The sequence below is a fragment of the Brachyhypopomus gauderio genome, unplaced genomic scaffold (assembly GCF_052324685.1).
Source record: "Brachyhypopomus gauderio isolate BG-103 unplaced genomic scaffold, BGAUD_0.2 sc45, whole genome shotgun sequence".
Taxonomy (NCBI): Eukaryota; Metazoa; Chordata; class Actinopteri; order Gymnotiformes; family Hypopomidae; genus Brachyhypopomus; species Brachyhypopomus gauderio.
In genome coordinates this window covers 1,355,362-1,381,048 of record NW_027506871.1, presented here as the reverse complement: position 1 = coordinate 1,381,048, position 25,687 = coordinate 1,355,362, and the positions used below count along the sequence as shown (strand labels likewise).

General features: G+C 40.9%; 1 protein-coding gene across 6 annotated transcripts in view; it reads right to left on the bottom strand.

Moving 5' to 3' along the window:
* Window positions 1-25,687, bottom strand: part of LOC143486724 (ribonuclease inhibitor-like) — a 139,079-nt gene that overhangs the window by 98,294 nt on the left and 15,098 nt on the right. For all 6 annotated transcript variants that reach the window (XM_076986100.1, XM_076986098.1, XM_076986104.1 and 3 more), the window contains one exon: window positions 5,039-5,089. In XM_076986100.1, coding sequence (XP_076842215.1) covers window positions 5,039-5,087 — 49 coding nt within the window. In that variant the 5' untranslated portion in view covers window positions 5,088-5,089. The remainder of the gene's footprint in view (window positions 1-5,038; window positions 5,090-25,687) is intronic.

Here is a 25,687-nt window from a genome sequence, read left to right as displayed (position 1 = left end):
CCTGATATGACTGATACGACTGACATTGCTGGCATGACTGACATATACTATACATATACTATAAATATGCATACAAACTATACATACATTTAGGTAGAAGTGTGTGTGTGTGTGTGTGTGTGTGTGTGTGTGTGTGTGTGTGTGTGTGTGTGAGAGTGTGTTTTCAAAAACAGAAGCTAAACGTCAGTTTGTGTGTTTGTATCTGGGTTACTCATAGAGAAATGGGTAGGTATGGCAAGGGCAGTGTGAAAGCTACAGAGGCCTGTGTTTTTGTAAGTGCATGTAAAAGAGAGGGGGGGGAGGTAGAGCCCATGGGTTGTAAAGTGTTGGAAGCAAGGGGGAGTGTGAGGGGAGTGGAGGAGGGGGGGGTAGAGTGTGTGAGAAAGGCACGTGCGTGTGTGGCTTAGCAGCTGTCTCTGCCTCCCTCCACTGCTTTGTATGGAAAATGAAAATATTCACTGTAGAGCTGTTTGTGGACGGATTTGGCTCAAAATTGGCACATCGCACCACAATGGTCATGTGAATGTGGATTTCAATTTCCATAACAATCAGACATACTATGGCGTAGTTATTGAACTGGGAATTTGATGTGTTATGATGGTAGCATTGTGATGCATATGAAAAATATTAATTTGTCAAAAACTTAGGATTTTTTCGCTAATCTTAGCATTTCAGAGTCTGCTGAGTATTACAAGGTGTGATTTAAGGTGATGGAGTTAAAATGCTAGGACTAGTATGAAAATGGCAAGTTATATATATTTGATAATAGTGAAAAAGTGGTACATTTTTGCAAAGCACATGTAATTACAAAGTTGCTAGGAATTCTGCATACAATCATATGAGTGCAAGCATTACTTGATAAGTGAAAATATGTAGGAGAAATTCTGGATTTTCTAGTATAGCGCCACCTAGTGGTGCAATTCCCTTCCAACATGGGTATGTCTTAGAGGGTGTGTACATGAACATACCATGTCAGTTTCATGTGTATGTACCTATGGTAAGTAGGTCAAATGGCCAATTAATTAAAATTAAAATTAATTGGCTTATGGCGGCCATGTTTTTTGAGTGATGAGGTCATCATTGTGTGTCTTGATACCACTTGACCCCATGATGATGCCTGTAAAGTTTTGGCTTGATGTGACTAATGGTTTCTGAGAAACAGTTTTTCCCATGTTATAGCGCCCCCTATTGGACAATCGTGGCCTGCTTTGACCTGTGACCTCCGAGTCATGTGTCCTAACAACTGATAAATTTTCATGAAGATTGGTCAAAGCATTGTTGAGATATAGCTGCTGAAGTAAATTTGGCCACGCCTCAGAGCTATTGATTGACATGTGACAGCCAGGCTGTATGGAAATGTCACAATGTTGGCGATAGGTTTTGATAATGAGATTCTTCTGAGTAGTTTGATACCAAGATTGTGGTGATCAGATGAAAAACCAAGGAGTAGTAGGCAAAAGTAGGTTTTGCATATTATGCAAATTAGCAAAAAATCTAAGTAGGCGGAGCTTCATAGTTGTATATGAAATGTCCTATTGAATTGAGCCAAGGAATGCATAGGAAGTGGAATTTTGTTTCTATGACTTATGGTATGGGAGATATGGGCCAAAATGTCACATAGTGTGCTATAGCGCCACCATCAGGCCGATGTGGGTCCCTATAAGTGAGTGTGGTCCTTTTGACCTAGAGAACAAGTTTGGCAAGTTTGGTGTGTCTAGGCCTTACGGTTTAGGCTGCAGTATCATTTATAGACAGCAAAATGGGCAAAAGAATAATAATAATAAGAAAAACGCTAACAATTACAATAGGGTTCCCACACTATGTGTGTGTGAACCCTAAATATAGCCGCAAGCGGCGATTGGCGGGTTCACACACAAATAGGCATATTTTGGCCTCAATAGGCAAAAGGAAGCCCAAAAGGTCCTTTAGACCTAAAAGTGAAAAGAAGCTGTTTGGGTTTGGCCAGTGTGTGCTCTACAGATAGAGTGTGATGACATCTGCGTGTGTCAGAAAGGGAGACACAGAAATAGCACATCTGGCTAGGGCTGCATCTATGTGAACAATATAGGAAGGCCTGCATTTGTCTATACATGATTGGGCCTGTATATTACAGACAGAGAGAGATTGAGGGTGCCAGAGACTATGCTTTGTTAATTCACTCCTTGCACACCTTGCACGCCTAACATGACTGCCCGTGTATTCAAAGTATGAATGTAGTCTGCAAAGCCTGGCATTACATGACTGACATGACTGGCATGACTGGCATGACTGACATAACTGATATGACTGGCATGACTGAAATGACATCACTGGCATGATGAACAAAAGTAATATGACTGATATGACTGACATAACTGGAATGAGTGACATGACTGGCATGACTGTAATGACATGACTGATATGACTGACATGACTTATGTCTGACATGACTGGACTGACTGGACTGAAATGACTGACATGACTGGACTGACATGACTGTTATGACTGGACAGATATGCATACAAACTATACATACATTTAGGTAGAAGTGTGTGTGTGTGTGTGTGTGTGTGTGGTAGTGTATGTACTCAAACTATGACAACATATACTAATACATACATACATAAGTATACATAGAAACTATACATACATATAGGTATAAAGGTGTGTGTGTCTGTGTGTTTGTGTGAGAGAGAGACAAAAAAGAAGCCAAATATCAGTTTGTATGAGCATGTGTTAGTCACTGAGATATGGGTGGGTATGGCTAGGGAAGTGTCATTGTGAATGCTATAGGAAGGCCTGCTTGCGCCTGTATGTGTGTGTGCCTGGTTAATAGACACAGAGAGATCTAGGTAGCCAGAGCAATGTTTACTTAGGGCACAGAGATGGGAGGGGGAATGTGGGTGAGAGTGTGAGAGAGACTGAGAGTGTGAGTTTCAGCTTGCGTGCGTGTGAGAAGGAGAAGGTGACAGAGGGACTTTACATGCATTTTTATGCATTGTATATAATACTGCACTGTAGAGCCATACGATAACCGATTTAGATGAAACTTGACAAATTTGTTGAGGATGGGATTCTGAATGGGCTTGTGCATTTTGGTCAGAATTGGATAAAATATGAAAGAGCTTTAAGAATATGAATATTATATGTATCGATGCTGTCCATTAAAAAAATATTTAGCAGGTATAAGTGTCCTCAAATCCAAAATCTTTGGATTGTTTTTTGATTTCACACTCTGTAGAGTATTATAAGACTTTGCTTGACATGATAGTATGAAAATCCTAGGAGGAGTATGAAAAGTGATGATTTCAAACTATTATTAACTGTAAATAAACTGTGCATTTTTTAATAGGACATGTAATGGGAAAGTTGTTCACACTACTGCAAGGAATCAAAAGAGTCCAATTGCATGTTCCCAAGTGGAATTATGTAGGGGATACACTTGCTTTTTTTGCAATAGCGCCCCCCAGTGGCCAATCGACACCCGGCTGGATTATGTCATAGGGGGCGTGCACTTGTCCACACCCAAGAGGTTTCGTGCAGATCGACCAATGGTAAGCCTGTCAAACGCGTGCCGATCACTGATTGGCCGATTACGTCAGCCATTTTGGAAGTATGGAGTGTCTGCTTTAGGACCTGGTTCCCAGAGGCCCATAGATGATGTCTGCCAAGTTTCATGTGGATCGGCCAATCTGAGTGCATGGGGCAAATTTTTGCATGTTATAGCGCCCCCTAGCAGGTGAGGTATGGCAACCTCTGCGAGCTGCCCCAGACCCTCACAGGGAAGCTGTCTGTGAAGTGCCATCTCATTACATGCAAGTTTTCTTAAGTTAGAGCTCCATATGCGCAAAATTTACTATTGAATTTACGCCTCCTCATTTGATTGGCTTATACTGACTAGGTAGTGAAGAAATTAGCATTTTTGTTGGATAGATTTTAAAGTTCAGACTCTTCTGAACGTTTTGATACCACATATGTGCATGTATGTAAAAAATCCAGGGACTAGTTTGCGCTCAAATATGTGTGTGATTTTGCACATTATGCAAATTAACTCGAAATCTAAGTGGGCGGAGCTTAATGGTTGTATATTAATTGTCCTATTGAATTTAGTCAAGGAATGTATAGGAACTGGAATTTTGGTTCTAGGACTTACGGTGTAGGAGATATGGACAAAAAGTCAATATGGTCTGCTATAGCGCCACCATCAGGCCAATTTGGGTCCCTGTATGGGAATCTGGTCCTTGGAGTTAACTGAACCTTTTTGCCAAGTTTGGGGTTTCTAGGCATTACGGTCTAGGCTGCACAATACGTTTTAAGTCAAAAAATGGGACAAAGAATAATAATAAAGAAAGAAAAACCCTAACAATTACAATAGGGTTCCCACACTATGTGTGTGTGAACCCTAAAAACCCTAACAATTACATAGGGTTCCCACACTATGTGTGTGTGAACCCTAAAAATACCAGCAATTACAATAGGGTTCCCACACTGTGTGTGTGAACCCTAATTACAATAGGGTTCCCACACTATGTGTGTGTGAACCCTAAATAAACAGTTTCAGATGCACCGATCGATCACCTGGTAACTGGAACCAGCTGGTCAGTCTCATTAAACACATTTACACTTGTTCACCACACGGGGGCGACAGTGGCACAAACACAGCCACACATGAACGGCACAGTGACTACATTAGGCTTATATATCTACATAAAAATTATTTGATTTCTCATTTGTATTACCTGGTGTAGTTGTTTTCATTTGGAAAAGTAAAAATATGGCTTCTCATTTGGAGATTTGTGAAATGGTTTGTCATATAATATTTTATTCTCATATAGAGCTTTTCTAAATCCCAACGATGGTCATTAGTGGAGAACATATTACCTAGTTCAGTTTTATGTTAAGATGTAAGACGTTTCCATTAACAAAAAAAAAAACAAACAATGTTTCTGTTTGATGTCACTTATAATTCTTAAAAAGAAAATCTGAATCAGCTAGACATGTAAACAAATCAGAAACTGAAATTGTTTGATAGAATGTCTTATGATGGAGGTTACAGTACCTGAGAGAGACCAGTGGAGGAACAGAATTATCACCCAGACACACTCCATCTCTGTAAGAGAACCACACAGTGACATGTCTGTTTAAATACATTTTATTTATTTATTTTTTTAACCTCAGAAGAAGGGCAAATTCCACGCCCCACCTGTCCCATATCACCCAAACAAATTTGTTGACGGGGGGTGGCGAGCGTGATTTTGTTTGGGGGGCTACTGGTACTAATTCTTTAAAGGTCCGAATCTAGCCCTGGTTCACACTGTTCCGCAGACATTTTAAAAATCCTTATGCAAACCAAACAGGCATTAAAACGACAGGCTTAAAAAGGTTCATTTCTTCCAATTGCTTGCGCCCCACCTGCAATACCCATGCGCCCCACACTTTGAGAAACGCTGATTTAAACAGAGTTGAAAACTAAAAGCACAGGAGTTTTGTCCTGAACACTAAATCACCAGCAGGTGTCACTGTTTGCCCTCTCCTTGTACAGCCCTACAGCACAATTAAGATGGTGGACATAATTGTGTAGAGGGGTGTGTTTTATTACTGATATACAGACCAGAGAACCTACAAGGGTCAGACTCCCCACACGCACACTGGAACAGAGTGAGAGCAACGAGTCATAGTGACTGATCTGAACTGTGCGTGTGTGTGTGTGTGTTATCACTGGTGTGGTGTGGTGGTAAATGCGGAGGACAAATTTCAATTGTGGTGAAAATCACAATTGACAAATATGGCACATTTATTTCACACACTACATACACACATTCACACACGATACTATAAGTCTACCAAACTGGAACAGACAAGCCACATTTAAATGTGACTAAAGAAACTGAGAACATGGAAACTAACTAGTCTGACATGACACGAAACAAACCCCACAACAAGAAGGAAGGGAGGAATAATGCCTGCGGTGTCATGGAGTGATAAGGAGGAAACAAATGCTGAGAAGAGTGAGATATATTAATAAATAATTATTTATTAAAGGGGAATCAGGGTGGTACAAACAGGCCAAAATCTCAGAGGGAGTCCGTACATGAAACATAACTAACCTTAAGAGACATACTTAGACAAACAAGCACAAACTGTAATGATTTCCAGAAACACGTCAACACAAGGGGCTGTACAGAAAACAACGACCAGCCACAATAGACCAAACACAGTTTCAGAATCAGAAAGATTTTATTGTCATACATTGTACAAGTACAAGGAATTCGTTTCCCCTGGGGTCCAGTGTTAAAGCACCGGAAGCCCAGAGCAGCCGCTGTATCTAGTGCACCACCAGCTCCGCAGGGGGGGAAAACACAGAGATAAACACTAGGAGACAAAAACATATGACCACAGATTATTCTCACGAACAGGACAACAGTCTGTGTGCATGCAAAAAATCCCCATAGCACATACAGCATTGATAACACAGACAGTAAGCAGTGAGAGGTGTGATTCATTGATAACACAGACAGTAAGCAGTGAGAGGTGTGATTCATTGATAACACAGACAGTAAGCAGTGAGAGGCGTGATTCATTGATAACACAGACAGTAAGCAGTGAGAGGCGTGATCCATTCAGAGAGGGAGGGGGAGCCAGAGGCCTGGCACAGAGTTTGTGTGTCAAAGTTCGTGGTGGAAGGCGAGAACCATCTCTGACAGTCTCTGTGTGGGGGTAGGAGCAGGTAACCAAGACGACGACCTTCTGGGAGAAATTTGTTTGGGCACCAATGTAGATAAGCAGATGAAAAAATTTGCAAGGAGCTCGTCCTTGAGCGTTTGAGCACAGGAACTCTCCTTAAGTCGGCGGTCTCCCAACTGATCCAACTTCATGCGACACTTCCGACAGCTCTTCCCACCGCATCAATCAAGTTGGACACTTGGCATGGGTGTTCGATAACTGACCCCACTCCTTTAATTTCCCGAAACACCAGGGCAACACCTAATCCAATCAGCAGAAACCCAGCGATCAAAGTTCCAAATAAGAACACGTCCTCAACATCTTCCAGGGAGAGAGGCGCAAGACACAAACTACGCCACGTCCCCCATGAGTCAAACACATATCCAGATGAGAACGTTCCGTCTGGACATGTGGGTTCTGGACATGATTTTAAAGACAAGAGACTAAACAAGGAACACCTGAATACACTGATGAGTGGGCCGGGTTACAAATGGCATGAGCAAGACAAGGGAAACGCATACTATCAAAAACAGACACATGGCACATGAAACAAGACATACGTGATTGACAACTGGGGGAGGGGCTAATCATGATAGGGGGCACAAATGTCAGGATAACACAGTTGATTAGGTGAGATCTAAGAAACCTAAAAGTTACCACATTTCTATGTGAACTGAAAACACAGAGAACAGGATTATTTGAGAAAATCTGCAGTACATCATCTGTCCTCCCTCTGCTCCTCCAACCTCCCTTCATGCTGGATTAACTAGAGCTGAACATAATCACACATGATCTGGATTAACTACATCTGAACATAATCACACATGATCTGGATTAACTACATCTGAGCACAATCACCAGGACACAAGACAACTCAAAGACATTATGCAAATAGTTAGTTTAAATATATAAAATATTAAATAAATATTTTGTGTTGGTTTATTAGGACATAAATTTTGTGCTTTTGTTCATGTATTACGCCTTACGCCGCAAGTTACATGCGGCCATGATGAACCAGATCGTCTGACCACCTGTACCGGCTCAAAAAAAAAAAAAACCACTCATATATATATATATTTCTGACAAAAATTAAAATTCATCCGAACAAAGATAAAATACTGAATTTATCTTGTATCTACCTCTGAAGCTCTTCCGATGTCTGAAATACAGGCGGTCCCCGGGTTACGATGTCGATCGTAAATCGATTTTTGGTGTAAATCGGAACATACGTACATACTGTAGGTAAATAACGTACTATACGCAGTTATCCTATCCTAAAGCTAGCCTTTTGGCAAATACCTTTATCCATAGCTGCGTTTAACTAAGGCTAAAGGCCTATCCTGACGCCGTGCACACCAAACACCAAGTTCCGTTTACGACGCAGAACCACTTAGGTCCAAACAAGGCTTTATACAGTAAATGGGAGATGTGTCGAACCACGAAAAATCGTAACCCGGGAACCTCGTAACCCGGGGACCGCCTGTAAGATGTTTATGTCGATTGAATCGGAGCATTTAACGTCTTCGGCACGACCAAACAAGTTGACAACATAAACTGACCAAAACAAACTGGACTAAAGGCAGGAGGGAGGTAACTTTTTTACGTAGTGTCTGAAAATCAGAATGCGGGATGACCCGCAAGTCAATCAAGTGACACCGCCGTCATCCATCCAGTGCTGATGATCCAGTGAGAGGATCATATTTCCTCAAAACAGATAGCGCGCGTGTGTGTGGTTTATTATTAGGATTTGATGCATTTTCCCCCCCAAAAAATTCAAATGACGGAAATCTGTCGTGGTGACGGAGAACTTTAACTCATGCACTAGGCCAGGGGTGGGCAACCCGTCAGAGACCAAGAGCCACTTTTTTTTTACTGTGTGACGACAAAGAGCCACATCATACATGGACACGCTTGAACATCACCAGGGTTGCCAACTTTTCAAGATCACTTGGAGTTTGAATTGATCTTGTAAATTGTTGACGGGGGGGTGGTGAGTGTAAATTATTAGCGGGGGCCATGTAAAATGGACACAAATTAATTATTATTTTGCGATCGATTGATTGCCAGTGGTTGGCGAATTTGTAACTCATTGAATCATAGATGTAGATCAGAGATAAATAAAAAATTGGATGTGTGGCGTGAGAAGACAGTCCAATGCGTGTGTCTCACGCTCATTGCGTGAGAGTTGGCAACCCTGCATCACTCATCCCTTCCTCTCTCTCTCTCACACACACACGCAGATATACCTCTGCTCAGATTTATTACAAATGTCACACACTTGTCCTGACTGGGAAGCCGTGTTTTCATCTCATACACATGCGCGTTTGACGAAAATACCGGGGTGAACTCAAGCTAAGCGAACAGCACATTAAAAAACAAACACAAACTTCGATATAAACATAAGGCGTGATGTGCTTCAGGACATTGGCACAATTGGAGGAGGTGGGTGCACACTACGAGCTCTGTTATGTACACAACTGTTGTTTTCTCGGTAAAAAGTGGATAAAGTCCGTTATCAACACTCGTTACAACGCCACTGACCTGCGCTCATCTTTAGGAAGAAGAGAACAGACAGTGTCAGTAGTTTTTAAACCTCCCTCAGTCGTGTGCGGTGCCTTAGCTGCACCTCGTATGTGGTTTATTCCAAACGTGTGACAGAAGAACCGCGTCTCACCAACGAGACTCAAAGCAGAGTCACAATATCACAGATACTTCATACCGCTAGTCTCCCGTTTTTCACTACGCCGGATTTAAAAGTATTAGCGGCTCGTTAGGCTTGTAAACAAACTGCGCAGCACGAAGGTGTAGCGATGTGTCGCCCTCAGAGCTGATGAGGTAACCGGGCCACGGCACACACCGTTAGTGCAGGCGAGAGCGGACCGGCTGGGGAGCCGCATGAAACCAGGCAAAGAGCCGCAGGTTGGCCACTCCTGCACTAGACGAGCCATTTTTTTCACGCAGACACATCGGTATGCCGGAATTCCGGCGTGGCGCCTGAACACTATCAGGCCTGCAATCACACATGATCTGGATTAACTACATCTGAGCACAGTCACACATGATCTGGATTAACTACACCTGAGCACAGTCACACATGATCTGGATTAACTACATCTGAGGACAGTCACACATGATCTGGATTAACTACATTTGAGCACAATCACACATGATCTGGATTAACTACATCTGAGCACAGTCACACATGCTCTGGATTAACTACATCTGAGCACAATCACACATGCTCTGGATTAACTACATCTGAGCACATTTACACATGATCTGGATTAACTACATCTGAGCACAATCACACATGATCTGGATTAACTACATCTGAGGACAGTCACACATGATCTGGATTAACTACATTTGAGCACAATCACACATGATCTGGATTAACTACATCTGAGCACAGTCACACATGCTCTGGATTAACTACATCTGAGCACAATCACACATGCTCTGGATTAACTACATCTGAGCACTATCACACATGCTCTGGATTAACTACATCTGAGCACAATCACACATGCTCTGGATTAACTACATCTGAGCACAATCACACATGCTCTGAATTAACTACATCTGAGCACAATCACACATGATCTGGATTAACTACATCTGAGCACAATCACACATGCTCTGGATGAACTACATCTGAGCACAATCACACATGCTCTGGATGAACTACATCTGAGCACAATCACACATGCTCTGGATTAACTACATCTGAGCACAGTCACACATGATCTGGATTAACTACATCTGAGCACAATCACACATTATCTGGATTAACTACATCTGAGCACGATCACACATGATCTGGATTAACTACATCTGAGGACAATCACACATACTCTGCTCACACAGGATGGACAGAGTCCTTTTGGTCTCATTACACACTTGCTCTACAGGGTTACATCATTCACCACAGGGTTGAGATCTGGAGTCTTTGCAGGCCGCTGACGTAATGAAAACGTACTGACATGTTTCTGTAATCAGTGGGTGTGATGGACCTGATCATCACACCATCATCTCTGCTGTGTCCTCCTGACATTCAACACGGAGCCTCCACACACATGTTGCTGCACATTATGATCTTTCCAGCAGCATGATTGGGGGGGTTAGGTAACAGGTGTGATATAATGAGTGTGATGTAACAGTTGTGAACTTCCCCACTCCTCCACAGTCCAGCTGTGATGCTCCTGTTCACCCTACACGTGTTCTTCTTGACACACATCTCAGCACAGTGTTCAGCATCCAGCACAGTGTTCAGCACCCAGCACAGTGTTCAGCACCCAGCACAGTGTTCAGCTGTTCTGCTCCATTCCAGTCAGAGACGCTCATTCTGAGAGGACAGTGTGAATCTTTACATTCAGATGGGAATTACAGTACAGCTGTTTACAGTAAGGGTTTAATCTCTAACTGGCAGTTGGCAGCAGGAAGGAGCAGTCAATGTCAGCTGCCAGACTGGCACTGGCAGCCGCCAGTTTGGTAATGACAGCTGCCAGTCGTCAGTGTCAGCTGCCAGTTGGTTATGGCAGACACCAGTCAAACAGCAGCAGCTACCAGATCAGCAGCGACGGCAGCCAGTTATTGCCAATCAACCAGGGCAGACACTATTGGGCAGGGGCAGCTGCAATTCATTTTACACGTGAAGCTGAGGCATTATTAGGATTTAAGGCAAATGTCTGTTGCGTTTTCTCTGAAGTATATAAACTAAATGAGTAATCTATGTCTGAGTTAGACCCTTCATCTAAATCCGTTGCATTTAACTTAACAACCAGGCTTCCAATTGGCATGTAACATTCTTTGTCGAACTGAGGTGAATTGTCATTTGTGTCCAGCACGCGCACGATAATGCTTGCCGTTCCAGAGCGAGAAGGACTTCCACCATCGCCGGCAATTAGCAAAAAAGGATTCAATTTTTAGGATTAAATCAGTAAATTTTGAGCCATCTCTCCCTGTTTGTAGTTCAATATCAAAAAGTTTACTATTGATAAATGGTACGTTCTTATTGAATTCGTTCTGATATCGTGGTCAACGGCGTTACTTAAAGAAAAACTTTCGCCTGCAGAAGTAGACTCCTAAATGTCCAAATTAATAGTATATTTGCGGAAATACGAAGCATTATCATTAATATCCTGTATTTCAATTTCAATATTAAATATGCGTACAGGATTTTCTAATATTACCTCCATTTTAAGATAGCAAGTCACCTTCGATGTACACGAATTTCATGTGCATCTGGACTTGTGAAACAATTCTCACATTTGTGAAAACACATTATAACTCCCTATATTCCTATATTTTGCATTGGCGACGCAGAATACATGGGGCTCATTAGGAGCTAGTAGGAAGCAGTTGAAGCAGGCTTTGACCCAACTATGACCTATGACCTCTCAAAGACTGTGGGTTGATGCTGAGGCCTCAGGCCCATTTAATGCTTTACATGGTTCCTTACAGTACACAATAAGGTGATGGAGGGATTCTGCATCTCAGATGCAAAAACCTAACTGTATCAGTCCCCTGATAGTCCACTATTCCAAAAAAGCAGGTAAAAGAAAGAAGTCTGCACTGTAAAAAATTGCTGTTAATTTACAGCAGAATTCCAACAGTATTAACCTGTTATTTTTGAAAACAGCACTCTACTGGTAATACAAACAGAAAATTGGTAATTTACTGTGCTTTTAACAGGACTATACTGGTTTTCTAAAATACAGCACTTTACCGCTAATCATTCAACCAAACCATCTAAATTACAGTATGATGTTGTATTTTTTGCATTGTGGGAAATTGCATTGTTTAAACCAAGCTACATATGGGAACATGGATCTGTGTCTCTCTGCATCCATCCCCATCTAGCAAGTTATTTGGTGAGTAGCAGTTTTATTATATTCAAAAATTGGTGCAAAGTATATTAGCAAAGTTTTCAGTTTGTTTTTATCAGCCTACTAAATATGTGTGTGTTGAAGAATGATTAACATAATGTAACAGTAACATAATGGGAAATCAACTGCAGTTGTAAAAGTTGTAAGTTGCAGGAAAGTTGTAAAAAAACAGTCCTTTACTGTATTTCTCATTAACAGTACAAAACTGTAAATTTTAATTACAGTTAAAAAATGTTAATTTTACAGTAACATAATGGCAACCCAGCTGCCAGGTCTTTACTGTTATTTTACAGGAACATTTGTTACAGTGTGGTTATTAATGTGGTAAATATTGAGCAGGGAAACAACAAAGTTTTTATTACTAAGGAATTAATATTTGTGAAACTGGTAAAAAGCTTATTTAATTTACCAGTGTAAAAACAGGAAATCTGAGCTTTGATTTGTTTTCACAAATGTGAGAAGTGTTTCACAAGTCCAGATGCATATGAAGTGCATTGTGTTGGAAAAAAGAAAATTAAAGGCTAATAACTTGATGTGTCAATTTAGTGTTTTTCAGGAAGACTGTGGGAAAGCAGGAGTAAGGAGGCCTCAGTGGCCTTGAGGAGAACAGAAGGGGCCTATTCAGTGCAGGATGTGTAGCAAGCAGTTTTTAGATAACCAGGCACACAGGCTGGGAGAAGAGGAGCAGGTGAATTTCCATGGAGAGCAGCCAAGATTGGGGAGTTATCGAAACTTAACAAATCGAAACTTATGGACAGAGAGTATGAAAGAAAGGACATCGCCCAGCACGAGAGGCTTTTTCGCTTGGACACTGCTGAGATCCACTTGGGTTAGGTAGATTCCTAGGCAAACTAGCACCAGTGCACTGAAGAGTTTGTACCACGTATACTTCTATTATATTGCATTCATTAATATTCTATATAAATCATTTTAAAAGAACTTTTGTTGTCAAGACTTTGCTTGGACCACTCAGTCAAAAACCAGTCGGTTCATCGGGGCGGTGTTGGGGCCCGTCTGGGTCGGAGAAGAAAATTCCCAACAATTGCTCCTTATGTGTTCCTCACTATAGGCCTGAAATGGGGGGGTCTAGGTCATGTTATTTAATAGTGAGACACATGTATTCTAATTCGCCAATGCAGGAAATCTGAGCTTTGATTTGTGTTCACAAATGTGAGAATTGTTACACAAGTCTAGATGCACATGACATGCATTGGTCCTTGTATATACTTGATACCTTTGTGTTTGTAGGTTCACATGTTCAGTTGCACATGTTAAAATGTTGAATTAACCCATGACTTTTATTTTGAAAAGTTGTCTTAGCACTGAAGAGCTTACCGACTAACATGAACTCTTCGTTATTTCCTAGATGTAATATTTTCACATCTTCTAAATGTGTCTTTATTGAAAGCCATTGTGTGGGGATAAATTCACAATATGTAGGAATTACATAATAGGTATTTATCACATACACTACATGTTGTTTTTTAATAACGAGCCCATTCTTTCGTGAATGTCTGGCGAATATAGCACAATTATTGCTAGCATACCTAACCTAGCTAAGTTAGCAAACTGATAGCGATAGCTAGCTAGCTAGCGCTCCATAATTTGACAGTGAGGATTAAAATAAATGGTGGGCCGTTAACGCTGATTACGGCCCACCACTAATTAAAATAAATGCATAATTATATCAAAACAACACTTGTCTTTACACTAAGACCAACATGTGTTTTTATACGCTGGGGTCTTTCAGTTTTAAAAGGTGTAGCATTTATTGGCGCCAGAATGGAACAGCACCGCAGTTTATTGTGGAACAGGGAAAAACAATTGGTGAACGTCAATTTCTGAATTTTTTTTTACCAACATTAAAAGGATAGTAATGTGATTTTGATAGCCTAAACTACTGTATCAAGGTGTATGTATTATTAAGCAAGGTTATGTGTGCGTTTCACAATTAATATGTGTGTGTGTGTGTTTATTTTAGGTGCAGGTGTTTCTCCCCAGATATGTAAAGCAGTATTTCTGGACCTTTAGGGATCTTTTAGGTTGAAGCCGCCTGATGTTGTGGGGTGAGCGGGTCTTGAAGAGTCCCCATGAGAGGTGAGGGCTCCCCTTAAGTTCAGGGACTAGTTGTGTTGACTAGTATGTACCAGTTCACTTCTGGTTATTGTATCCTTTATTTAGATTATGTCACGGGTTTTGCATTGGTTCACTTTATTCATTAAATCCTACATTTTCAATGAGACTGGTGTGATCGTGTCTTTCTTTTACTTGCGCACCATTACTGGTCACATCTGAACATAATTTCTACAATGGTTTTAATATTCAAAGTTCATATAGTGTTAGAGATGAAAGTTTGTACATTGTACCTTCTTTCACAATGTTGTAGTTCAACTTTGAAGGACCTCAACTGAATGGGAATATATTCTAATTTTAACATTTTAATAGTGTTAATAACTAAATATTTAGGGAGTGAAATTAACTACTGAAATAGTAAAAAAAATAATAATAACTCAAAGAAAGTGTTACTTTAACTGAGAGTTAACAAAGTAACTCTAACCAAGTGTTAAATGTTTTAACTATTTTGAAAGTGTTAATTTAACTCTGCAGAGTGTGGAGCTATATAAACCCTCAGAAAGTGTTAAAATTAACTCTGTGGGAGTCAATTCAACACTGGTCTTTTTGCTGTGTGTTTTGTCGATATGTAACATATGTAACATTTACGCTTATCCCTCGCCAGAAATGTAACTAAAAGCACAGGGTACGCTACGCCAGATACCAATGTAGACACCACGGACACACGGCTATAGTGATTGACGGCTGACTGCTCATTCCAATTAGACATTTTTCCGACACTCACAATAGGCAGCTGCCATTGGCAGCTCCATCCTACTGCCAGTAGAGATTGACTGCCGTCACTGGCAGCTCCTTCCTGCTGCCAGCTGCCGATAAGAGATTAAACCCCCTCTCGCTGTTTATTTGCAGTTCTTAGAATTTCCCTACAAACTCCTCACAGAACCCTCCCCTCAAATCCAAAAGCTGTTGTGAATCTACAGACCACTGAAGGGATTTTGTTTTTCACACCATTCGTGGAACAGATACAGGGGTTGGTCAATGAAACTGAAACACCTGGTTTTAGACCACAATAATTTATCAGTATGGTGTAGGGCAGGGGTGCACAACATACGGCCCGCGGGCCATTTGCATTCTGGCTTCGTGCCTGAATTTGAACGACGAACCAACAGTGTTGTTTTTGGGCTACCTTTGAGTGGGGCTACCGTGGAAGTTACAAGTCAACACTAAGAATCGATCGTGATATAATACTTAATTTGTCTCCATTTTTCACTCGCCCCCCCGGTCAACAATTAAACTCGCTGCTACCCCCCAACAATTTTAACTCGCCACCCCCCCCCATCAACAAAAAAAAAAAATACAATCGCTACCCCATGGTGGCCCATCGAGCAGCTTTAACTTTATTTGTGGCCCGGCTCCTCCTTAGGGCTGAACGATTTTAGAAAATAATCTAATTGCAATTTTTTATCGCGATTGCGATTTAAAATGGGTTTTTAGGAAACTCTGTTTCGGCATTTTTTTATACAGCTCAGATACAGGATTGGCAAATTTCAAGATCGCTTGGAGTGAGACTTGAACCTGGAATGGGTGGTGAACGTAATTTGTTGACTGGGGAGGGGGGGGATGGGTGATTATTATTATTATATCACGATCGATCGATCGCCTGTGGTTGGCGCCAGAGCGAACTAGTAACTTTTCAGTCTAAGACGCTCAATGCGTGAGAGTTGGCAACCCTGCAGGTATAGCAACTTGGCTAAAATATGTGCGTGAGGGCATTTGGTAGCGCATATCCAGTGTGTTTAACAAAGCCATGAAGCCGGGCTCGTTCACTAATATTAACGGGCATCATGTCTTTCACTATGAACTCCGTTACTGGCCGAGTTATTTCAGCGTGCTGCTTCCAATTACATCCATAAGGAGTTACACTTTCAAACGGTTCGGTCAGTGAACCCTGTCTGCTGGACCGCGGTCAAGCTATCCGCGCTTTTGCGATTCATCCGTGCTTTAAATCTTATTGCGCCTATATGTGTGATTTCACGGTATTTCGCTGCTCACCGCATACTAAGGCTGTATAAGCACAGAGAAACACTTTGGCGTATTTGAAGACGCAGCACTGATCGTTGGCATTTTAGCCTTACAAATATCATACGAGGCTTTGTGGTGTTTTTTTTAATGCTGAAGAAGGTTTGTAGTGTTATCTCGCGTCATAGCAACAGTAGCAAGACACGTTTTGCAAGGTACCTGACGTTGAGCAGCATCTTTTTTAAAGCCAAAGTAATTTCACACAACTGATGTGCTGCCCCTCTTTGGTATTAGACTTTCAGTTGTGTCAGCTTCTGTCGAGCCTGAAGCCATTGTGCAACAAGTTAAAGTGAGCTGTAGGGGTGTATTCAACTAAGGACTTTCATAGTCGAATCTGATTCGTCAGCTTTTCCGTTTAGTCGACTAATAGTCGAATCGGATTTATTTTTATTTTTTTAATTAGAGCACCTTAAATCCCATTCTCATTCAGGACTTTTTTCCTCTTCAAAGTTAAAACCTAAAACACTCAGATAAATGAATAAACACAGTATGTTGGCTTTATTCAGCTTTTATTTATTTACTTTATGAAACGTTAGAGAACATTAACCGTCAGTGCGCATTGCGCATATCGAACTGTCAGACAAGCACTGTCAAAATGTCAAAAAATATTTTAAATAAAATATGCCTGCCTGAAAATATAAAAAAATTGCCACACAACAGCAAAAAATACAAGGAAAGGTTCAAGTAACGGGGTTTAAAAGCAAACAATAACAAAAATTGTTTATAGGCCTATACTTGCCGAGATGCACCGCGACGAGACAAGACGACAGGACTGAAACGACAAACGTTTTTTTTCGCCTTACGCGTTTTAAATGGTATGCCATGTTGGTTGTTGTCGTGCGAAATGAAAGACGTTGATGACATAACTTGCACTTTACTTTGTTTGATTCATCTTTATGTTTTTCAAAATACTTTTGAAGTTTTTTAGTAGCCATTATAATCTCGGCAGATGCTGTGCGTATTCTGTACCGTGTTCAGCTCCGCTCGTTTGGATTGTGCAACTGCAGGGTGTGATTTATTAATGTGTAGTAAGGAATATGCCTATTGTTAATGCGCAAACATCATTTAAAAATATTTATTAACAGACATTAGGATGATTTTATTTGACAACAGTCTATATATAACGAAAACAAAGACATTTCATGTAACAACTAATGCTTAGCTGCATCCTTGGGCACCCCCATGCAGTTAGAAAGGTACATTCGACTATGACGTTCATAGTCGACTAGGGGGTATAGTCGACTATAGTCGAATCAGCGACTATTGCAGGTCACCCCTAGTGCGCTGTGTTAACTTCACTTCTCCACCTCCCTGCCTCCTGCTCGGGTTTGCTCCGTTCGTCCTCGGATCGCTCCCAAGTCACGTGACCAGTTTAAATCGCAGCCTGTGCGATTAGAGAATCGCGTTTTAAAATATCGCGAGATTATCGCAAATGCAATTAATCGTTCAGCCCTACTCCTCCTTCAAGTTGTGCATCCCTGGTGTAGGGCCTCGTTTTGCAGCCAATACAGCGTCAATTTATCTTGGGAATGACATATACAAGTCCTGCACATTGCTCAGAGGGATTTTAAGCCATTCTTCTTGCAGGATAGTGGCCAGGTCACTCAGGGTATCTGCACATTTTTAAATCTCAAATTCAATGACACTTAAGACCTTTTTAATACCTCTCACAAGAAAAAATAATATCAGGGTTGCCAACTTTTCAAGATCGCTTGGAGTGAGATTTGAACCTGGAGGGGGTGGCGAGTGTAAATTGTTGAGGGGGGTGGTGACCGGAAGTTGTTGACGATCTCACGAAGCGACAGCACGCTGGAGCTACCGCGATTACGTCATTGTCGGCATGCGGAACCTCGCACCGGTCGCAACGCGTCATGTATAAACCAGAGACCGTATATATAGACCGTCACTGGTATAAACGCAGCTTGGCGCGGCTCAGGTATTACAGCACATGCAGCGCCGTGCGCAGTGCCCTAGTGCCTGTACATTTACATTATAATGGCCCAATGAAGGTAATTTAAAAACCAGGACATTTCTTCACTTTAAAAAAAACCCGGGACAGGATGTGAAATACGTCCCGGGAAATACGGACGTTTGGTCGCACTCATTGACTGTATATATAAGTGGACTGGACGACGCGAGTGAAAAGTGAAGCTCCGTTAGTCAGCTGCCCTCTAGTGGCTGGCTGCAGTACAACTTTTAACCTCGCCCATTCCCATGTAAGTGAACGGGCCAGACGAGAAACTTTGAATTTTTATTACACGTAAAATAAGTTTTTTGAGCAATTATATGTTGTCAATTCTATAACACCCCATTGCGTTAGTATCTCTCCCAGTGTTTTTCTCTATGATAAACAGATTTTATTAAGTGTTATTTAAAGGGGTGTGGTGATAAGGTGATTGACAGTTAATAGCTGCGTTGGTTGACATCTAATACCAGACGCTCAAATGTGAACGCGCTCAACATCAAAGCTCTCGACAGCAGTATTAAAACCTTTTACGTTTGTTTATTTTGTAAAACGTCAAAAGTTTATATACTGGTGGGTATGGTGTTAAATTAGGGACAAATGTTTTGTTCATTTGAAAATGAGATCTGAAACTGAAAGTTATAGTGTTGAGCCTGAACATCGAAAAATACCACAATCGATTCAAAATAAAAATAAGTGAAGCAAATGTTTTTTCAGTTTAAATACAATTTTGATTCAATTCTGTATTTATTTTGAATCAATTATTTTTTTTCAAGTTTCAGGTTGCTGTATATTTTGATATTTGAGGTTTAATGTATTTCAGATTTCAGACTTTTTTTTTCAGATTCAGATCTTATTTTTTTGAGTTTCGGATCTTTTTTTTCACTTTCACATTTTTTTTTCAAGTTTCGAAGCTGTTTTTTTCAGTTTCAGATCTTCTTTTCAGTTCAGACTTTTGTCCCCGATCTAACGTGAGGGGCGTGGTATTAACAGATAGGGGCGTGGCCAAACGAGTGACAGCACAGCAAATCATTCCTGAGAGCCTTCCACAATGTTGCCTGATCAAAAAATGACAGGCTTTTACACTTTATATTGAAATAAATGCAGCAATGAAAGAGTCCTGTTAAGCGAGACTGGAAAGGATTTATGTTAATAACTTAGATACACTGTGATGATTGCAGACTAATGTTTCCAGCTTTGCACCCAGCACTTCGCGCTCGTCACTGTTTTGAACGCAGCGCGGTGACTCCATACGCCTGCCTCTGCTGACAGACATCTAAAGACTCTTGGGTGACTCTGCGTATCGGCCACTCGTTTAAAATCATCCCGACGAGCTCCGAATCACCATTTGTTGAAATGAAGATTGTTCATAACTTTTGTTTGAAAATTATGTTGAGTGAAATACTAGCCGACATCCAGCTAGACAGCTCTATATTACTAGTTCAGAATACTGTTTAGCGATAACGTCGAATTAAGATTATAGGAGGGTACGTGAATCTACAGTGGTAGACTGTTAACGACAGCACTAAATTTAAAGGGTTTATTATTATAGATGTATGGTTATCAGTGAATGTTCCTACACGCCATCAGCGTCATTTAAACCTCTGCGAGCGAGTGGCATCACACTTAGTATTTGTGCAATTTGTAGTATATTTCGCTTTGTATTGGTTTCTATTGTTAGTCTAGATTACGTCTGTTACGACCCCACGATGTCATGGGTCTAGATTTGGGGTGTGTGGGGTAGTAGCATGTGCGTAGTGGACAAGATGAAATTAAAGAAGAACGCGAAAACCAGACGAATACGTAAGAAAACTCTTTACTGCAGAGTGGTAATGGGTATAAGCCTTTTCTACGCAGCAAAACACTGAACAGACACGTACGTACAAAAATACACGATTAATAACCAAGGAAATAAAAACCAACCAAGGAAAGGAGCAGTAGACGGTACCAAAGAAAATAAACAAACAAAATATACTACACTGAGTTAACAAAGCAAGACTCACACCTTACTAACATAAAGAAAATATATCTACGACGATAATCTCAAACAAATATACATACACGCTGCCCGCCTCTATACTGGTGTTTCTTATATAATATCTCTGCATGGGTGTCTATATAAGTGTGCACATGCTACTACGTTCTTACTCCATGGTGGCGATTTTCACAACACTATTCATGACAATTCATGACAAAAGCCATCGCACAAACCCTCACCTCTCGCATGAGAATCATGAGCTACAGTTTCTCAAAAGTCACACACACAACCATAAAGGCAGTAAATGCTCGCGTCGCCTCCCGGCAACTTCCAGCAACTCCGTCATGCAGATTATGAAGCCGAAGATCCGCCCCCTCATCCAAATCACGATCTTCGATTGGCCGACAGAATCCACCCGTAACCAGGCAATCTATCTGTTAAACCAAAACTAACCGAAAGAGAAAACAACCTCCCCAAAATCCACAGTTCACGTAACACCGCAGCATCAGCCATCAACCACCGAGCGGCTACTGCCACTCATTGTCTACCACTAATCTAAATTCGACATTATCGTTAAAGAGTATGTGTTCTGTATGAGAGTATGTGGTGTGTGCATGGGCAGTGGCGTGCACAGACATTTTGGGGGGCAAGTGCTGGGGGGAAGGGGGGGGGCACTTTTTAGCGCACGTGGAACAATTCATTATTTAAAAATTACAAGCGCATGTTGAATGAAATTTGACTTTTATTAGTAACATTCTCTAAACGTGAGTTTTCAATGGAAAAAGTCACACCGCCAACTGATAAAATCCATATCCAATATTAACTATATACAGTCATTGTTAAATCCTTCAGTTAACTTCTGTTTATCCTCCACTGTCTGCGGGCCTTGTTGCATATATTTTGCAATTATTAAATCAATATAGGCCTACAATTAAGACAGTAAAAAGACCAAAAAGTAGGAGAAGGAGTTATAGGCTACTGACTGTTGTCATTACACGAATGCAGATGGGCATTTTTCACAGGTAATGGGGAACTTCCCGTTTCTTCTTTCACAAACGTTTAGATTATTGCAACAGTCTCCTAGCTGGATGCTCTGGTAAATCGATAAACAAACTCCAGCTGGTTCAGAACGCAGCAGCACGAGTTTTAACAAAAACTAAAAAATTTGATCACATTAGTCCCGTACTATCGTCATTACACTGGCTGCCAATTAGATTCCGTATTGACTCTAAAATACTTTTATTAACATATAAAACGCTGCATGGCTTAGCTCCAGACTATCTTAGTGAACTTATTGAACAATATAACCCAGTGCGTTCACTTCGCTCGCAGGACGCAGGGTTATTAACTGTTCCTAGGATCAAAAGGATCACAGCAGGTGGAAAAGCCTTTTCTTTTAAAGCTCCACAATTGTGGAATAATCTTCCTGCCTCTATTCGGGACTCAGACACAGTCTCAATGTTTAAAACTCGATTAAAGACTCATCTGTTTAGTTTGGCCTTTGATTAATCTGTAACATAGTCACTATATCTCGTATCTTTTCTCCGAGGTTCACCTTGAGAGTATATTGCAGTCGGAGCCTACAATACCAGCATCGCTGCTCCGACATGGAATGAAAGCCTGGCGTTCATCAACAGACATTTACAGTGACAATATCAAAACCCAGAACTTTCATTTTTACCTTTACTTAGTCTGATTGTGTGATTTGTGTGTGACTTGTGTATTTGTCTGTATTTTGTGTAATTTGTGTGTTATCCCAATGGAGGATGGGTTCCCTTTTGAGTCTTGGTTCTCCCGAGGTTTCTTCCTATTCCCCACCATCATAGGGAGTTTTTCCTCGCCACTGTCGCCTTTGGCTTGCTCATTAGGGTTCTGGACCCATAGTATTGTTAACCTTTTAAATCCTGTAAAGCGCTTTGTGACAACATGTGTTGTGAAAAGCGCTATACAAATAAACTTTGATTTGATTTGAGCTCCAAACTACGAGTTCAGGATGCTGTTTAACGATTATGTCGGGAGCCGCTCGGCTGACAATCTAGACTAACAATAGAAACCAATACAAAGCGAAATATACTAAAAATTGCACAGATACTAAATGCGATGCCACTCGCTCGCAGAGGTTTAAATGACGCTGATGGCGTGTAGGAACATTCACTGATAACCATACATCTATAATAATAAACCCTTTAAATTTAGTGCTGTCGTTAACAGTCTACCACTGTAGATTCACGTACCCTCCTATAATCTTAATTCGACGTTATCGCTAAACAGTATTCTGAACTAGTAATATAGAGCTGTCTAGCTGGATGTCGGCTAGTATTTCACTCAACATAATTTTCAAACAAAAGTTATGAACAATCTTCATTTCAACAAATGGTGATTCGGAGCTCGTCGGGATGATTTTAAACGAGTGGCCGATACGCAGAGTCACCCAAGAGTCTTTAGATGTCTGTCAGCAGAGGCAGGCGTATGGAGTCACCGCGCAGCGTTCAAAACAGTGACGAGCGCGAAGTGCTGGGTGCAAAGCTGGAAACATTAGTCTGCAATCATCACAGTGTATCTAAGTTATTAACATAAATCCTTTCCAGTCTCGCTTAACAGGACTCTTTCATTGCTGCATTTATTTCAATATAAAGTGTAAAAGCCTGTCATTTTTTGATCAGGCAACATTGTGGAAGGCTCTCAGGAATGATTTGCTGTGCTGTCACTCGTTTGGCCACGCCCCTATCTGTTAATACCACGCCCCTCACGTTAGATCGGGGACAAAAGTCTGAACTGAAAAGAAGATCTGAAACTGAAAAAAACAGCTTCGAAACTTGAAAAAAAATGTGAAAGTGAAAAAAAAGATCCGAAACTCAAAAAATAAGATCTGAATCTGAAAAAAAAGTCTGAAATCTGAAATACATTAAACCTCAAATATCAAAATATACAGCAACCTGAAACTTGAAAAAAAATAATTGATTCAAAATAAATACAGAATTGAATCAAAATTGTATTTAAACTGAAAAAACATTTGCTTCACTTATTTTTATTTTGAATCGATTGTGGTATTTTTCGATGTTCAGGCTCAACACTATAACTTTCAGTTTCAGATCTCATTTTCAAATGAACAAAACATTTGTCCCTAATTTAACACCATAGTGGGCGTATCCTAACGAATGTCGGGGCAGAGATACGGTCTCTGGCGGAGATACTGTCCTGCCTACCGGTTCTAATGCGCATGCTCTGGCTCCAATTTTCAAGATGGCAGCGTCCGTGCGGCCATCTTGGTGGCTTCAAAAACTCACAATGGGAGTCAACGGTGACGTACCGTCCATTGTATATACAGTCAATGGTCGCACTACACAGTAGACAAATCATTTTTGGCACTTACAGTTAAACTGCAGTTGTTCAATTCAATTCAACCTTTATTTTGACTCGAAGGTACATTGAGGGTGACCCTCATTTTCAATGTAGCCGAGCATGTGATACAGGGATTGACATAAGTATACAAATAGTACATCAAATTTAATCAATTAATTAAGATATATATATATATATATATATATATATATATATATATATATATATATACAGTGGGTTGCAAAAGTATTCATACCCCTTGAACTTTTCCATATTTTGTCACATTACAACCACAAACATAAATATATTTAACTGGAATTGAATGTGAAAGACCAACACAATACAATTGCACGTCGCACTTATTAGTTTTTTATTTGTAAAAAATGTTTTGATTCATGTATAATTTTCCTTCCACTTCACAATTGTATACCATTGGTATACAATTGGTATACAATTGTGAAGTGGAAGGAAAATTATACATGAATCAAAACATTTTTTACAAATAAAAAACTAATAAGTGCGACGTGCAAAAGTATTCAGCCCCATTTTCCCTGAGTGCAACCAATTGCATTCAGAAGTTGCCTGATGACTGCTAATGACTCAAAAGGGTCCACCTGTGTGTAATCTAATCTCAGTACAAATACAGCTGCTCCGTGATGGCCTCAGATGTTGTTTAAGAGAATATTGGGGAGCAAACAGCATCATGAAGTCCAAAGAACACACCAGACAGGTTAGGAATATGGTTTTGGTGAAGTTTAAAGCAGGCTTAGGTTATAAAAAGATTTCCCAAGCTTTAAACATCTCACGGAGCACTGTTCAATCCATCATCCGGAAATGGAAAGAGTATGGCACCACAGTAAACCTGCCAAGACAAGGCCGTCCACCTAAACTTACAGGCCGAACAAGGAGATCACTGATCAGAGAGGCAGCCAAGAGGCCCATGGTGACTCTGGATGAAATGCAGAGAGCCACAGCTCAGGTGGGGGAAACTGTCCACAGGACAACAATTAGTCGTGCGCTACACAAATGTGGTCTTTATGGAAGAGTGGCAAGGAGAAAGCCATTGTTAAAAGAAAACCATAAGAAGTCCCGTTTGCAGTTTGCCAGAAGCCATGTTGAGGACACAGCAAACATGTGGAATAAGGTGCTTTGGTCAGACGAGACCAAAATTGAACTTTTTGGCCACAATGCAAAATGCTATGTGTGGCGGAGAAATAACACTGCACATCACTCTGCAAACACCATCCCCACTGTCAAATATGGTGGTGGCAGCATCATGCTCTGGGGGTGCTTCTCTTCAGCAGGGACCGGGAAGTTGGTCAAAGTTGATGGGAAGATGGATGGAGCCAAATACAGGGCAATCTTGGAAGAAAACCTGTTGGAGTCAGCAAAAGATTTGAGACTGGGGCGGAGGTTCACCTTCCAGCAGGACAACGACCCTAAACATAAAGCCAGAGCTACAATGGAGTGGTTTAAAAAAAAGAATATTCATGTGTTAGAATGGCCCAGTCAAAGTCCAGACCTAAACCCAATTTAGAATTTGTGGCAAGATCTCAAAACTGCTGTTCACAAATGCTCTCCATCTAATCTGACTGAGCTTGAGCTGTTTTGCAAGGAGGAATGGGCAAGAATTTCAGTCACTAGATGTGCAAAGCTGGTGGA